This window comes from Rhinatrema bivittatum, chromosome 3 (assembly GCF_901001135.1).
Source record: "Rhinatrema bivittatum chromosome 3, aRhiBiv1.1, whole genome shotgun sequence".
Taxonomy (NCBI): Eukaryota; Metazoa; Chordata; class Amphibia; order Gymnophiona; family Rhinatrematidae; genus Rhinatrema; species Rhinatrema bivittatum.
Genome location: NC_042617.1, coordinates 254,560,227 through 254,576,758, shown reverse-complemented (window position 1 = coordinate 254,576,758; position 16,532 = coordinate 254,560,227). Strand labels below are relative to the sequence as shown.

At 43.3% G+C, this 16,532-nt stretch overlaps 1 protein-coding gene across 1 annotated transcript in view; it reads right to left on the bottom strand.

Moving 5' to 3' along the window:
- Positions 1-16,532, bottom strand: part of ATL2 (atlastin GTPase 2) — a 476,945-nt gene that overhangs the window by 199,739 nt on the left and 260,674 nt on the right. The window contains 1 exon segment of the mRNA XM_029594487.1: positions 10,093-10,197. Within this exon segment, the coding sequence (XP_029450347.1) occupies positions 10,093-10,197 (105 nt within the window).

The following is a 16,532-nucleotide window of genomic DNA, read 5'->3' as shown; positions in this document are numbered from 1 at the left end:
TTTGGTAATTGATGAGAAAACCCATCGAGTGTAGCAGAATGATTGTTCGTCTGAGAGAAACAAGAGCTCCTTGTTGAGATTGACTTCTGATGAGCCAGTCGTCCAGGTATGGGAAAACGTGTACACTTTCTTTGTGTAAGTGAATTGCTACTACTGCCAGGCATTTCGTGAATACTCTGGGTGCTGAGGCAAGCCCGAATGGTAGTACCCTGTATTGGAAATGCTGTTGACCCACCAGGAAACGCAGATATTTGCAATGAGGAGGGAATATTGGAATGTGAGCATAAGCATCTTGTAGATCCAGAGAACAAAGCCAATCTCCTGTCTGAAGAAGGGGAAGCATGGTGTCTAGAGAGACCATCCTGAACATTTCTTTCCATAGAAATTTGTTGAGATTTCTGAGGTCTAGGATGGGACGTAGGCCTCCTGCTTTCTTTGGAATGAGGAAATAACGGGAATAGAATCCTCTGCCCTGCTGAGTCCGGGGTACTGGTTCTATGGCTCTGGTTCTCAGAAGGGTGGATAATTCTGCTCGCAGATGAATGATGTGATTTTCGTTTAGCGAAAGAGGCTTTGGAGGAGAGTCTTTTGGAATTGATAGGAAATTGAGTTGATAACCTTGTGATATTATTGAGAGTACCCATTGGTCTGTTGTCAACTGAAACCAATGGTTGTAGTAGAAAGACTTAACCTCCTACTGGTAAGTTTGGATTGGGATTGTGGAGATGGCTTTTGCTCTCTGGCGCCTGTCTCAAAAACCTGCAGCTGGTCCTGTCTGCGCTGGTGGTTGAGGCCTAGTGGTTCTAGGCTGCCTGGGCTGAGATCTTTGCTGTGGTCGATAAGATCTATCCCTAGGTGCCGGTGGATAATACTTTCTCGGCCTATAATACGGCTTTCTGGTATCCTTTCTTGGTGGACAGCGGGATGCTGAAGAGGAAGAGTCTTGCGGGACCGCAGATAATTGACGCAGTGTCTCTGTGTGCTTTTTAAGTTGGGCCACTGCGTCCTGAACCTTGGACCCAAAAAAGGTTTGTTGCCCACGCAGGGCAAGTCTACCAATTTGTCCTGTACCTCAGGCCTGAAGTCAGAGGCTTTTAACCAGGCCGAATGGCGTGCACTGATCCCCGAACTGCAAACCTTGAAGAGGTTTTGAAGCTGTCGTATGCAGCCCTGACCTCATGTTTTCCAGCTTCTAGTCCTTTATGGATTATTGTTTGAGCTGCATCTTGGTATTGCTGAGGTAGGGAATCAGTGAGCTCCTGCATTTGCTTCCAGAGATTCCTCTGGTATTGCGTTATATGGAGTTGGTAAGATGCTATCCTGGAGTTAAGCATAGCTCCTTGGAATACTTTTCTTCCTAGAGAGTCCAGGAATCGATGATCCTTCCCTGGTGGTGCAGACAAATAAGGTCGTACTCTTAGATTTTTTCTGAGCCGACTCAATTACTACAGACTGGTGTAGTAGTTGTGACTTTTGGTAACCAGGGACATGCTGTACAAGATATGTAGTGTCCACTCTCCTACTGACTGGCGGAACGGAACATGGATGTTCCCAAAGCCTATGTTGCAACTTCAGGAGGACCTCGTGGATAGGAATGGCTAGGACTTCCTTGGGTGGATCCACGAATTGTAGGACTTCTAAAATCTGCTGCCTTGTATCTTCCTCAGACACTAAATTAAAAGGGATTGTGTCTGCCATATCTTTAATGAAGGTAGTGAAGGACAAGTCTTCTGATGAGGACTTTTTCCTTCCTTCAGGAGGAGATCCCTTAGACATGAAGCTTTCAGATGAAGAATCTGTATTTTTCTCCTCCCAGGAGTCGTATGGTACATGGTTGGAAGGAGAGGTAGGAGAAGACCTCTGTGGAATTCATGGAACCACTGGTCTGAATAGTCCTGAAGGTCCTGGTTGAGGTTCATCAAGTGGGCATTGACCAGAAACATCTCCTACTCCTGCAGGCTTAGTAGGAAGAGGTTGTGATGGGATGGCACCGATGAGGGCATAGAGTCTATCCATGAGCAGTTGAAAAATTGAGATGTCAGATTGCCCTGGAGTCCTGGGCGTGGGTACTGGCATCGGGAACGTCATCTGGATCAGCATCGGTGCTGGTCCCGGCATCGGCGGATGCACCGGCATAGACAATGGTGTCGGCATCTGTGTCGATGGTCTATGTTCTTAGAGCACTTCTTGCACCGCCTGGCGGATGAACCCGCTCAGTTCCTCCGTAATAGCTGATGCAGGCATAGCAGCTATACGTGGTGGCAGTGGGGGCGTCATCAGCTCTACCACAGGGCCCTGCGGTGGCTCGATATCCGGCACATCGAGGGATGGGGAACGCCTCTGTGTCGAAGATCTCTGTGTCGAAGATCTCTGTGTCTCTTGCAGATGAGGTTGCTTAGCTCCCGGTTTTTCCGGGGATAGCAAGGCTTCTGGAATTGAAGAATGTCGATGTCAATGTTTCGAATGTTGCTCCGTGGCTTTTTCAAGGCCCGACATTGACTTTGTCGATGCCACAGACGGGGGTCTGTGAAGACGCTTTTTAAGAATTATCCTTTTAGACACTCCGGCCGGAGACAAATGGGTGGACGTCGATGTGGAAGGTAACAGTTGGATGTGGAACAGGTGTTCCATCTTTTCCTGCCGTGCTTTTCGACCTTTAGCAGTCATTTCCGCACATTTTGGGCACGATGAGACATCATGGGACTGACCCAAACAAAGAACACACAAGGTGTGGATCAGTAATCAACATCGTTCGATTACATTTGGGGCATTTTTTAAAACCTGTAGCCATGATCACCACGACAGCCATCGATGGATGTCGACTAAAAGTTTTGTAAACTCGATAAGAGTTGGAAGAAAAATTCTACTCACCAGCCAGTGGTTGAAGAGAGACCCCGATGTGGGAATGAGAGAAATTGAAATTTTAATCTGATTTTTAGACAGAATTGTGTGAAGAAATTCACACAGGGCTCCTGCTCAGAGATGCTGAAAAACAGCACAGAAAAACGAAGACTGAAGGGAGACCCCTGTGGCTGAGAATATCATGGCATGCTGGGCATGCTCAGTGGGCTCAGGGTGCCAGTCAAAAGTTTCTAGAAACTTTGACAAAATTTTCCGTGATAGGGCTCAGTCAGTGACATCACCCATTTGTGAGGACTAGCATCCTGCTTGTCCTGGGATAACACAACATATCACAGAGATATTACTAACAACCTTTCCCAGATCCTTGTATCCCTTAACCCTACCCCATGCTTGAGTGAAATGTACTCATCAAAACCTAATATAAAAATAAAATATATAATAGTATTATAATAAAATAATGAAAGAGATAAAACTCAGCAAGTATACAAGCAGAATATAAAAATGAAAAGAACATAAAAGTTACACTGGGAATGTACAATACAAATGGAATATTGCCAGAAGTATCAACTTACTATAGTCTGCCAACAAACAATTATACATGTGTGAAAGTGGGCAAAATGATGGTAGAAAAATAAATTGCAGATTTTAAATCAGACAACCACTGTCAAGAGAATGTAAAATAATGCAAGATGATTATACGATAGTAATGATTCCCATTATACAATATTAGATGGTTTAGAACAAACCAATTAGTGGCTAATCAATGAAAATTTTATGTGGCTTAGCTTCCCAATGTACATAGACTCCCCTTGTCGATTCAAATTTATGTAAAATATGCCTAATTATAGCAGTTAGATTGTTCAGCTTTGAAATACGATCTAATTGTTGTACCACAGCCGAAATGAGTGAAGCATAAGATTTTTTCCAAAAAAGAGCAATTTTACATTGTGCTGCTAAGAAAATTTGCTGCACCAACAGTTGAATGGATTTCTTACAGTTTTCATTAGGTAAGTTTAGTAACATCTTGTCTGCCACAATCTCCCCAGTAACATCTGATCAATTTAGACATCTTTCCGAAATTTAATCATTCCACACTCCCATCAAATATGAAAAAAGGTTCCCACTTGAAGACAACCTCTCTAACACTTATTATCCACGAATGGATAGAACTTATGTAGCTTTTCTGGGGTGAGATACCACGTCAATAAGACTTTATAACTATTCTCTAAGAGTGAAACAGATATAGATTTGCTTGAATGTAAGAAAAATTTCACTCATCCTCTGATAATGCTTTGCCCAAATCTCTTTCCCAGGCTTTAATATACAAAGAAGGGTCTAGAAAATCATGATTCAAAGAAGCAAATAGTTTACAAATAATAACCCTTGCCCTATTAGCATTCTGCCATAAACATTCTAAATATGATTTACCTGAGGATAAGTGCGCCATAATCTTGCTAGATTTCAAAAAAATGGTCGATTTGTAAATATACAAAGTATTCTCCTCTAAATAAGTTAAAAATTTTTTATTAACACAACAAACTATTGCTGGTGGCAACAGAGGGAGCCAGCCTGAACCCGAACAAGGGGCATAAGGTCGGAAAAGTTGGGTTTAATTGCTGAAAAGGTTCCGCCGGACCGACTGACCAAAATGGCTGTCACATCAACATTCTCTGTCCAAGCAGTAGTGTGAAGTGAAGGTGTGGAGAGAGCTCCAGATTGCAGCCTTGCATATTTAGTTCACGGTGGCCACACGCAAGTGGGCCACTGAAGCCGCCATGACTCGAATAGAATGAGCTTTCAAATGGCCACCCAGCTGTAGACCCACCTACGCGTAGCAGAAAGATGCAATCTGCAAGCCAGTTAGACAAGGTCTGCTTGGAATCAGCAACTCCAAATCTGTTTTTGTCAAAAGAGTTGCGTAGATTGTCTGGCCTGCTGTTCGTTCTAGATAGAATAATAAGGCCCTTTTTGCAATATATGCTGTGCAGAGTTTGCTCACCCCGATGCGAATGAGGCTTAGGAAAGAAGGTTGGTAGGATGATGGACTGTAAAGTGGAAATCAGTCACCACCTTCAGCAGGATCTTAGGGTGAGTGTGGCGAACCACCCAATCGTGGAAGAACTTCATGTAGGGTGGATATGACACCAGCACCAGAAGTTCACTGTCCCCGCGCGCCGAGGTGACCGCTACCAAGAAAATGAGCTTCCAGGTCAGGTACTTCAGGTAGCAAGAGCGCAAAGGCTCAAAGGAAGCCTTCATCAAGTGGGCCAAGACCACATTGAGGTCCCAGGAAACCGCAGGGGGCCTGAGGGGAGGTTTCAGCTGGAGTAGACTGCACATTTTATTTTTATTTTATTTATTTAGAGATTTTTATATACCGCGGCACGTTCAGAACATCACCTCGGTTTACATTAAACAGTAATGCAGCAACAGGCTTTACAATTAAAATATTGAATATTAAATAAAAGGTATTAAACAAAAGTATTAAACAACAAAAATGATACATTCAACAGGCTTTATAGACAATTTGGAACTGGAATCATTTTTCAAATTATATCAATAAAAACGACCCACAACAGGCTGCATTGAGAAAAGCAATCCAGCCACTCCTTGGTGGTAGGCTCCAATTGCACTGAGATGCTCTTTCACCAAGGTGGTCTTTTTGCCTGAGAGGTACTCTAACAGCTTGGAGGTGGAACACGAGAACGGATTCAACCCCTGGCTGTCATGCTACACCGAAAATCTCTTCCTCGTCAGGCCGTAATACTTCGAGTGGAAAGCTTCATATACTCCAGCAGGACCTGACACACCCCTCAGAGATTCAGGGGCTGCAAGGTCACCCTTTCAACATCCAAGTTGTAAGAGAAAAGGCCTGGAGGTTGGGATAGCGCAGCCTCCCCTGATCTTGCATTATGAAGTCCGGAGACATTCTCAGATGGATCGGGTCCCGGAGGGAAAGATCCTACAGGAGCAGGAACCAGATCTGCTGGGGTCAATAAGATATGATTAAAATCATGGTCTCCTGGTCCTGCTTGAGTTTAAGGAGAATTTTGGAGACCAGAGGATAGGAGTACAAGAGTCCCCTGCCCCAATGGAGGGTAAAGGCGTCAGACGCTGTCCTGTCCTTCTCCCCGGTCAGGGAGCAGAACTGGTCCACTTTTTTGCTGCAAGGGGAAGCGAAGAGGTCCACATCCTGAGTCCCCCAAAGATGGAAGCCGCTACTTCCTTCTTCAGGAACCACTTGTGCAGTTGGAAGGAACGACTTAGGCCATCTGCCAGCATATTCTCCCATCCCGGCAATTATCTGGCTCAGAGATTTGGACTGTTTCCTGACAAAGGAGGATCAATCCGTTCCTCCCTGTTTGTTGAGGTACCACATGGCTACCTGATTGTCGGTCTGGATGAGCACAACCTTGCCGGACAGTTGATCCTGAAACGCTCAGAGGGCATAACGAATCGCTTGCAGCTCCAGGAAATTGATCTGGCACCTCAGCTCCTGAGCACACCAGCAACCCTGGGTATAAAAATTCCCCACTTGAGCTCCCAAACCCAAGTGGCAGGCATCTATGGTGAGCACAACCTGAATGGGGAAAGCTTGGAACAGAACCCTAACTTCCAAATTGGGAAGAGTCATTCACCACGACAGGGAGTCTTAGAACAGTGCACTGACCTAAATGTGCGCCCGAAGGTCCTGAGTGGCTTGGTGCCACTGAGACCGCAGGATCCACTGTGCCCTGCGCATATGAAGGTGAAAAAGGTGGTGACATGGACAGTTGCTGCCATGTGCCACAGATAGCGCACCATGGTGTGAGCCGAGATCTGGTGACGTCGTGAGATCGTACCCGTCAAAGCCAAGCTGATCGCTCTATCCGTGGGCAAAAACGCCCGGACTTGAGCAGAGTCGAACTTGGCACCTATGAAGTTCAGATGCGGGGACGGGACCAACTGGGACTTGGGGTAATTGATGAAAAACCCCAAGTTCTCCAAGATTAGAATGGTGGCCTGTAGGGACTGCAGCGCCCCCTGCCTGGAGGCGCCCTTGATCAGCCAGTCATCCAGATAGGGAAAGACTTGCACTTGCTGACTTCGCAGATGCGCAGCCACCACTGTAAGGCATTTTGTGAAAATGTGGGGCGCAGACGCAAGTCCGAAGTGCAGCACCCTGTACTGAAAATGGTGCTCACCCACCACAAACCAGAGATATCGCATGGTGGGTGTGGGCAACCCCTACATGAGCATAGGCATGTTCTTCCTAAGGAAGAACAAATATATTTGAAATGGCAGCATTTTACACAAAAGAATTATTTTTATCTATTTATTTAGATTTTTATTTTCCGCTTTTCGCACTTTTTTCAGCACTTCATAAGAACTGCCATATTGGGTCTGACCAAGAGTCCATCAAATCCAGTATTGTTTCCAAAAGTGGCCAATCCAGATCACAAGTACCTGCAGGATCCCAGATAGACTCCATGCGGCTTAAACCCAGGGATAAGCAGTGGCTTTCTTCAAGTCTACTTGGTTAATAATTGGTTTATGGACTTTTCCTCCAAGAACTTGTCCAAACCTTTTTTAAACCCAGCTATGCTAAGTGCCTTTACCACATCCTCTGGTAATTAATTCCAAAGCTTATTTGTGCATTGAATGAAAATATATTTTCTCACATTTGTTTTAAGTGTGCTACTTAGAAATTCATGGAGCATCACCTAGTCTTTGCAATTTTGGAAAAAGAACAAACTACCAATTCATGTTTAACCATTCCACTTCACGCATGATTTTATTTACCTCTATCATATCTCCCCTTCAGCCGTCTTCTCCAAGTTAAAGAGACCTAATTTCTCTACTTTACCCATAGGGGAGATATTATATCCACTTAATCATTTTAGTTGCCATTCTCTGTACCTTTCCTAAATCTGCTCTAAGTTGTGGCAACCAGAACTGCACAAGTACTGTAAGGGAAGTCGCACCATAGAGTGATACAGAGATAGGATATTCTCCATTCCTTGCCTAATAATTCCTAGTATTCTGTGCATATTGCCCACAATGCCATCTAGATTATTTTCCTGGGTGGCGATTTAGTAAGGAACCTAACATCGTGTAACTACAGTTTGCATTATTTTTCCCCATGTGCATCATTTTGCACTTGTCCACATTAAATTTCATTTACCATTTGGATGCTCAGTCTCAAGATCCCTTTCCAATTTCTCATAATCTACCTGTGATTTAACTACTAGGAATAATTATGCATCCTCTGCAAATTTGATCACCTCACTCTTTCCCTTTTCCAGATCATGTGTGTGTTAAAAAGCATTGGTGCAGTATAAGTCTAGCATGTACTGTATGGTGCCACCCTACAGTGCAGGCCAGATTTATCGATTACGTTGGATAGGGTCATTACATGCCACACTTTGACCAGTCTTGGCCATGGAAGCTTATAGCTCTTTCAAAGTTGCCAATTGTCTCTTGGTTGCCTACCTGATCAGTCTTCTCCTTGCTCGGTCATCCAGTTTTGGAGAGAGACATGATCTAGGCAGCATCTTGGTGGTGCCATACACCTTCCAGTTCTCAATATGTGTCTTAACTGCACTCCAAGAAACATTCAAGGACTTTGTAGTTCTTTTATACCCATCCCGAGATCTGTGCCTTTATTCCGAAGGTCTTTTGATACTCATGGTGTGATCTTTGCTTTAAAATATACTACCCAGCAATAAGAAGCAACATGAACTTTTGAATTTATCCTGAATTATCAATCAGTACAATTTAACCCAGGTTGGCCCAATTCAATTTTTGTGTGTTTGAAGTTGATTGATTACACCAGAGCTTTAAGTATTTAGGATTGCTATAGAAGTACAAGGTAGGTGGACATATCCAACCAAGTTATTCCATTGTTTTACTTCTACTTCATTTTTAAGGAATTCTAGAATATATTTTTCATTTGGCAGTTGTAGGATAAGATATGTGGCTACATGCGATAAAATACGGATACAATGGAGCTGATGCAATAAGCTGTGGTAGACCTGCTGTGGGTTTTTGCATGTGGTATTACATGTGTATGTAATAACAATTTAGTACAGAAAAAAAGCACACAAACTCACTCAAAAAGCCACAGCTGGTTTATTGCGAGTCCATGCTAATACCATGCAAAGGAGGCAATAATCTATTCATGGGCAATGTAGAGAGCCATGTTGGCATTATAGCAAGTTTTTTTAAAGCGGGTTTTTAGTGCCTGGGTCAGGGCAGGAGTTACTGTCTAGAGGTTGAAAAATTAAGCAGCACAAGCCAGAAGAGGTTGGAGAGGGAACAAGCACCTGTTAAATGCTGACTGCTTTTGTAGCCCCTTCTAAATCTCTGCTGCATTTTACCGGCTCACCGGCATCTGCCATTATAGCTCCCACGCGGTTGGTAATGGATAATGAAGGGGTAACAATCACACAAACACAATGCCCAAAGAAACTATTCTTAATCCAGTGTCTCCAAAAATGTAATCCACACATCAAACTAGAATAAGCCACTGGTATATATTTATCAAAAGATTTTTAAATTGTTGAACCACACACACACCAATAAAGCACTGCTTAAAAAATCATATATTTGTAGGACCTCTGATCTACATGAGAATGTTGAGTATACAAACTCACTTGTAGTATACAGGTCCAAATTTGATTTATTTATAGGAAAAACGTTTTTTGTATGTTTTTTAATTTGTTGAACGTTCTCAGTGTCCCTGGGACACTGAGGACGTTCAAAAGATGAGTATACCTCTGGGATGTGTTACTGCAGCAAATTTGTTAAATATGATTTAAAGATCAACTAAACAATTGCTTGATTTGAAAGAGTTGTTCAGCTTTCATACATGTGATGGTGATGCACCCAATTAAGCTGAAAAGTTAGGGTCTTGTTATGTTTTTAAACAAATTAAAAAACATACAAAAATTTTTTTCCTATAAATAAATCAAATTTGGACCTGTATACTACAAGTGAGTTTTGGAACATTTTGGAAGGGAATATAGACTTTTTATAGCCTCTCTGTACGTAGATATAAGAAAGGTTGATACTAGCGACTATGTTATGATGTAAAAACTGTATGATATGGTAATGTCATTTAATAATGAAAAAATACTAAAGGAAATTATGAAAATATAAGAAAAGGTAGGAGGACTGATAAGGGAGAGGCGAGCTGAATCAAGTCTATTAGATAATATAAACATAAAAGAATTTCAGAAGAATTTTCACCTGGACAGAACTTGTCATAGTGCTCAATGCAAATACTGTTGCACAGTCTTTGATCGTTGACTGGCTATCAAATGCTCCTTGGGTATCCATTAGCAATACAGCCACCTAAAATTAAACACAAAAATTTTAAATGGCCCAACTACAACAGAAAAAAAAGAATGTCTATACAAGCAATCATGAAATTTAAAAAGATGCAACATTTTAACACTATAATTAACTGAGATAGGTCAGTGTCCTATCACATTTTCTTCCCTCACTCCTTCCGTTTCATTCTGTACAATGTACTGGCAATCACCAGTGATTTAATACCTCAATAACCCAGTGTTCATGGGCAAGTACTTGCATACAGAAAGCTTTGTCATTACCTCATCCTTACTTCTGCAAAAATTGGCAAGGCAATATCTCCCTGGGAGATGTAGTTTTGGCACTTTGCCAAAAACTAGCCAACCACTGGACTAGGGGAACAAACCTAAAGCAAAATTGCTTACCTTGTAATAGGTGTTATCCCAGGACAGCAGGATGTAGTCCTCACATATGGGTGATGTCACCGACAGAGCCCAGAGCGGGAAATCTGTCAAAGTTTCTAGAAACTTTTGACTGGCCCTGTGAGGCCACTGAGCATGCCCAGCATGCCATGATATTCTCTGCCACAGGTGTCTCTCTTCAGTCTCGTATGTAGCAATAAGGTTTAGCAAAAATAAAATAATAAACGGAATGAGACCCAACTCCGCGGGGTGGCGGGTGGGTTCTGTGAGGACTACATCCTGCTGTCCTGGGATAACACCTATTACAAGGTAAGCAATTTGCTTTATCCCAGAACAAGCAGGATGCTAGTCCTCACATATGGGTGATTAGCAAGCTAGAGGCTGAGTCATTTTGTATTGAGGCAACAGTGAAGTATTGTTGTTGAAATGAGTCAACCGTGGATTACAGCAGGTTGGATGTAGAAGGAGTTGGGATTATGCTGGAAATAAGTTCTTCAAGACAGATTGTCCATAGGCTGAATCTTGTCGTCCTTGTTTGTCCAAACAGTAATGAGCTGCAAAGGTGTGAAGAGAACTCCATGTTGCTGCTTTACATATGTCAAGAATTGGCACTGAACGATAGTGTGCTACTGAGGTTGACATTGCTTGTACTGAATGGGCCTTTACCCGCCCTTGGAGAGGAAGGCCTGCTTTTTCATAGCAAAACTGTATGCAATCTGCTAGCCAATTGGATATAGTATGTTTACCCACCGGTTTCCCTGGTTTGTTTGGATCATAAGATACAAACAAATGTATGGCTTTTCTGTGGACTGCAGTGCGGTTGATATAGAATGCTAGTGCACGTTTACAGTCCAAGGAATGTAAGGCTGTTTCTCCTGGATGAGAATGATGCCTTGGGAAGAATGTGGGTAAAACTATGGATTGGTTCAAGTGGAATTCCGTAACCACTTTGGGAAAGAATTTTGGATGTGTACGGAGGACCACTCTGTCATGTAGGAACTTTGTATAGGGTGCGTACGTGACAAGTGCTTGTAACTCACTAACCCTTCTAGCTGATGTAATGGCTATGAGGAAGATAGTCTTCCATGTGAGATATTTAAGGTCACAAGAATCTAAGGGTTCAAAAGAAGAACACATTAGTCTTGTTAAAACCAGATTCAGGTCCCATTGTATGACTGGTGGCCGAATTGGTGGTTTAAGATTAGTTTTACCCACATTCTTTCCAAGGCACCTCTCAGAAATCTACTTACAAGAGGGTTGTGTGGAAATAGGTGCATCTCCAATCTTGTTATGGTAAGCTGAGATTGCACTTAGATGTACTCTTACAGAAGAAGTCTGGAGACCAGATTCTGACAGATGGTATAAGTAGTCTAATAGAGAAGTAGTGGGGCAGGTGAAAGGATAGATATCCTTTTGCCTGCACCACAATGTAAACCGTTTCCATTTTGAAGAATAGTTCTTTCGTGTGGAAGGTTTAAGTGAAGCTATAAGCACTTGAGATATACTTTTTGAAAGATTGAGAGGTTGCAGGATCAAGCTTTCAACATCCATGCTGTCAGGGATAGGGATTGAAGGTTGGGATGGCGCAACCGACCCTGATCCTGAGCTATGAGAGTGGGAGCCACTCCGAGACAAATGGGATCCCTGACTGAGAGGTCTAGAAGTGTGGGAAACCATACTTGTCGATGCCAATACGGGGCTATGAGTATCATGGACCCCTTGTCCTGTTGTAGCTTCACTAGAGTTTTGGTTATGAGCGGTATTGGAGGATACGCGTATAGTAGGCCTGAGTTCCAAGGGCGAGCAAAGGCGCCCTTGGCTGGCTGATTCTGTCGGTTGTGTAGAGAACAGAATTTGTCTACTTTGTGATTCAGATGTGACTGAAAGAGGTCTATTGTCGGTTGGCCCCAACGCTGAAAGATCCTGGTCACTACTGAGGGATCCAGGGACCATTCGTGTGGCTGGAATTGACGACTGAGGCGATCCGCCACTAGATTGTGAATGCCTGCTAGATAAGTGGCCTGGAGGAACATTGAGAGTGTTAGTGCCCAGGCCCAATCTGTGCAGCTTCTTGACAAAGGAGATACGAGCCCGTACCTCCTTGCTTGTTGATGTACCACATGGCTACTGTGTTGTCCATTTGGATGAGAACAGTCTTGTGTGAAAGGCAGTCCTTGAACGCATGCAGCGCATAACGTATAGCTCGGAGCTCTATTTATTTATTTATTTATTCGTTTTTATATACCGTCATTCGGTTTAGCCATCACAACTGTTTACAGAATCAAAACAATCAGATAAATTATACATGGTTGCAAAAGAAGAAAACTAACAATAGTGAAATGATAGGTAGAGGAGGATCGTGGGGTGAAAGAGGGGGAGAAGGGAAAGATGTAAAAAAAGGAAAGTAACAAAAATAGTATTAATTCATCTTAAAGGAGGGCTTTATATTAAATTTCTGAAATTGTAATACTTAAGGTTGATGCCAGTTGTAGTTATGTTTTTTCTTGTTTGGGTTTGAATGGTTGAATTGATTGTAGAAGGATTGTTAAAAATGATCATTGAATTAGACTGTATGGAAGAGGAAAGTTTTTAGGTCCTTCTTGAACTTTTTGTGTTAGATTGAGTTCTTAAATAAGGCGGTAGAGAGATCCATTTTTTTGGGGAAGCAATGGAGAATGCTCTGTTTCTAGTAGCTGATAGTCGAGCATCTTTAATGGGAGGAATTTTTAGACAAGAAGTGTTGTTAGATCGAAGATTTGTTCTGGTAATTTGTGGAGGGATTTTTAAACCAGTGTGTTTATGATGATCGGCATGTATTAATTTGTGAGTGATGATCAGGATCTTATAATCTACTCGAGATTTAATAGGAAGCCAATGAAGCGACATTAGTATTGGGGTGATATGAACATATTTTTTTGTTCCTGTTAAAATTCTAGCTGCTGAATTCTGAAGAATCTGCAGAGGTTTAATGCTTGTTGATGGGAGACCAATCAGAAGAGAATTACAATAGTCTATTGTTGAGAAAAATATAAGTTGCAAGACTGTTCTGAAGTCCGTTGAATTTAAAAAAGGTTTTAAATGTCTGAGAACTAGGAGCTTATGATATCCTTCTCTGAAGTTTGTTTGAAATGTTGCTTCGAGGTTTGTCCAAGTGCCTTGTGTTTGGAGATTGTTTATGTGAGCTCCCCAACCCAAGGTGGATGCATTTGTAGTTAAAGTTATTTGTGGGACTGGTTGCTGAAAAGGTAGGCCTTTGCGCAAGTTGTCCACATGTTTGTCCACCAAAGTAGAGATGATCTTAGTTGGTGGGTCACTTGAATTGGATAATGTAGTGGTTGAATGGCTTGGATCCATTGTGATCGTGAAGGCCATTGGGTAACTCTCATGGCGAGCCGTGCCATAGGAGTGACATGAACTGTGGAGGTCATGTGGCCTAGTAAAGTTAGAAACTGATGAGCTGTCGTTTGGTTTTGTAAGTAAATGGATCTTGCTAGTACAGTGAGTGTCTCTGCTCGATCTACAGGTAGAATGGCCTTTGCTAGATTGGTGTTCAATTCTGCTCCTATGAATTGAAGCAGGTGAGTTGGAGTGAGATAGGATTTTTGATAATTGATGAGAAATCCCATGGAGTGAAGTAGGGCAATTGTCCAAGTCAGAGAAGCGAGAGCTCCCTGCTGAGATGGACTCTTGATGAGCCAGTCGTCCAGATATGGGAAAACATGGACACTTTCTTTGTGCAAGTGTTCTGCTATTACTGCCAGACATTTGGTAAAGACTTTGGGAGCAGATGCCAGTCCGAATGGTAGAACTCTGTATTGGAAATGTTGATGGCCCACCATGAAGCGCAGGTACTTGCGATGAGGAGGGAATATGGGAATGTGAGCGTAAGCATCTTGAAGATCCAGAGAACAAAGCCAATCTCCTGTTTGAAGTAGTGGAAGCATGGTGCCTAGAGAAACCATCCTGAATTTTTCTTTTTTCAGATATTTGTTGAGATTTCTGAGGTCTAGGATGGGACGTAGGCCTCCGGTTTTCTTTGGAATGAGGAAATACCGGGAATAGAAGCCTCTGCCCTGCTGAGTCCGGGACACTGGTTGTACAGCCCTGGCTCTGAGAAGGATGGATAATTCTACTTGTAATTGAATTAGTTGCGAATTTTGTTGTGGGAAGAAGCTTGGTGGAGATTCTGGAGGAATTGAGAGGAAATTTAGTTTGTAACCTCGAGAGACTATGGAGAGTACCCATTGGTCTGATGTTATGTGCAGCCAATGTGTGTGAAAATAGGATACGCTTCCCCCCACTGGCAGGTCTGGTCGAGGATTTAGGGGATGGACTTGTTCTCTGGCCTGTATTTCAAAAGCCCGCCGCTGGGCCTGTCTGTGCAGGAGGTTGCGGACGGGTAGGCCTAGGCTGTCTGGCCTGGGACCATTGTTGTGGCCTGGTTGACCTACCCCTAGAAGTTTGGGGGTAGTATCTCCGAGGCCTATAGTAAGAGCATCTGGGTTCTCTTCGGGGAAGGAGACGAGAAGATTGTATAGAGGGCTCTTGTGGGATTTGAGACAGTTGATGTAGAGTCTCTGTATGGTCCTTAAGCTGCTGTACTGCTTCTTGGACCTTTTCTCCAAATAAATTGTCATAGACACATGGCAGGTCCACAAGTTTTTCTTGAACCTCAGGCCTGAGGTCTGATGCCTTGAGCCATGCCCATCTACGGGCGGTGATTCCAGCTGCTGCTGCTCTGGAAGCAGTCTCAAAGTTGTCGTATACTGCCCTCACCTCATGTTTCCCGGCTTCTAGGCCTTTGTTGAAGATGGCCTGTGCTGGTTCCTGGAATTGTGGAGGCAAAGAGGTAATAAATTCCTCCATCTGCTTCCATAGGTTCCTCTGATATTGTGTGTTGTATAATTGGTAAGCAGAGATTTTTGTGTTTAAGATGGCATTCTGATACACTTTCCTGCCTAATGAGTCGAGGAACCTATGGTCTTTACCAGGTGGAGTTGAAGAGTGTGGTCACACATATCTCTACTTTTTCTGTGCAGACTCTACTACAACAGACTGGTGTGGTAACTGTTTTTGATATCCTGGAGCTGTCTGCACTATATAGGTTGTGTCCACACGCTTGTTCACTGCGGGGACAGTAGATGGATGCTCCCAGATACGGCGTTGAAGATCCAAGAGAACCTCATGGATTGGGACAGCCAGCACTTGTTTAGGTGGGTCTACAAACTGCAGAACTTCAAGAGTTTGTTGTCTGGTATCTTCCTCTGCTGTTAGTTTGAAGGGAATGGAATCAGCCATGTCTTGAACGAATGTTGAGAATGATAAATCCTCTCTGGAGGTGATTTTTTTCTCTGATCTGGAGGAGAAGGTTCAGACATGAATCCCTCAGAAGATGTTACAGACTGCTGGTCATCCCAAGAGTCATCTGGGTCATCTCTATGGGGAGATTTTGGCGATGACCTGGGAGGGAAGTGAAGGCCTGAAGGGCCTGGCTGTGGATCATCGGAGGAAAACAGAGGTGAGGTCTCTTGAGGCTTTGTTGATGGTAGGTTATCGATGACATTTTGATATCTTTGCAAAAGACGTCGATAAAATGCGAGATCTTGTACTTCAGGAGGCTCAGATGAGGGTTGCCTTGATGATACAGTGGTTGTCATCGATGTCGTAGTCTGTGGAAGTGTTTTGGAAGACTTCGACGTTGATGGAATCGAGAACGGCATCGAAGAGCCTGATGGAATCTGGGCGAAGATGGACGTTGATGATGTAATGAGTCTCTGTGTCGTAGTGATAGAGTCCATTGGTGTCCTCGGCGCCAACAAGGGCACCGGCATCTATGGGCCCACCGGCATTGGTATTACTATAGGCATCGATGCTGGTGGCATCGGCGGGATCGCCGGAAGTGTTTGATCTTTTAGAGCCTGGATGACCACTTGCCTGATGAGATCAGACAATTCC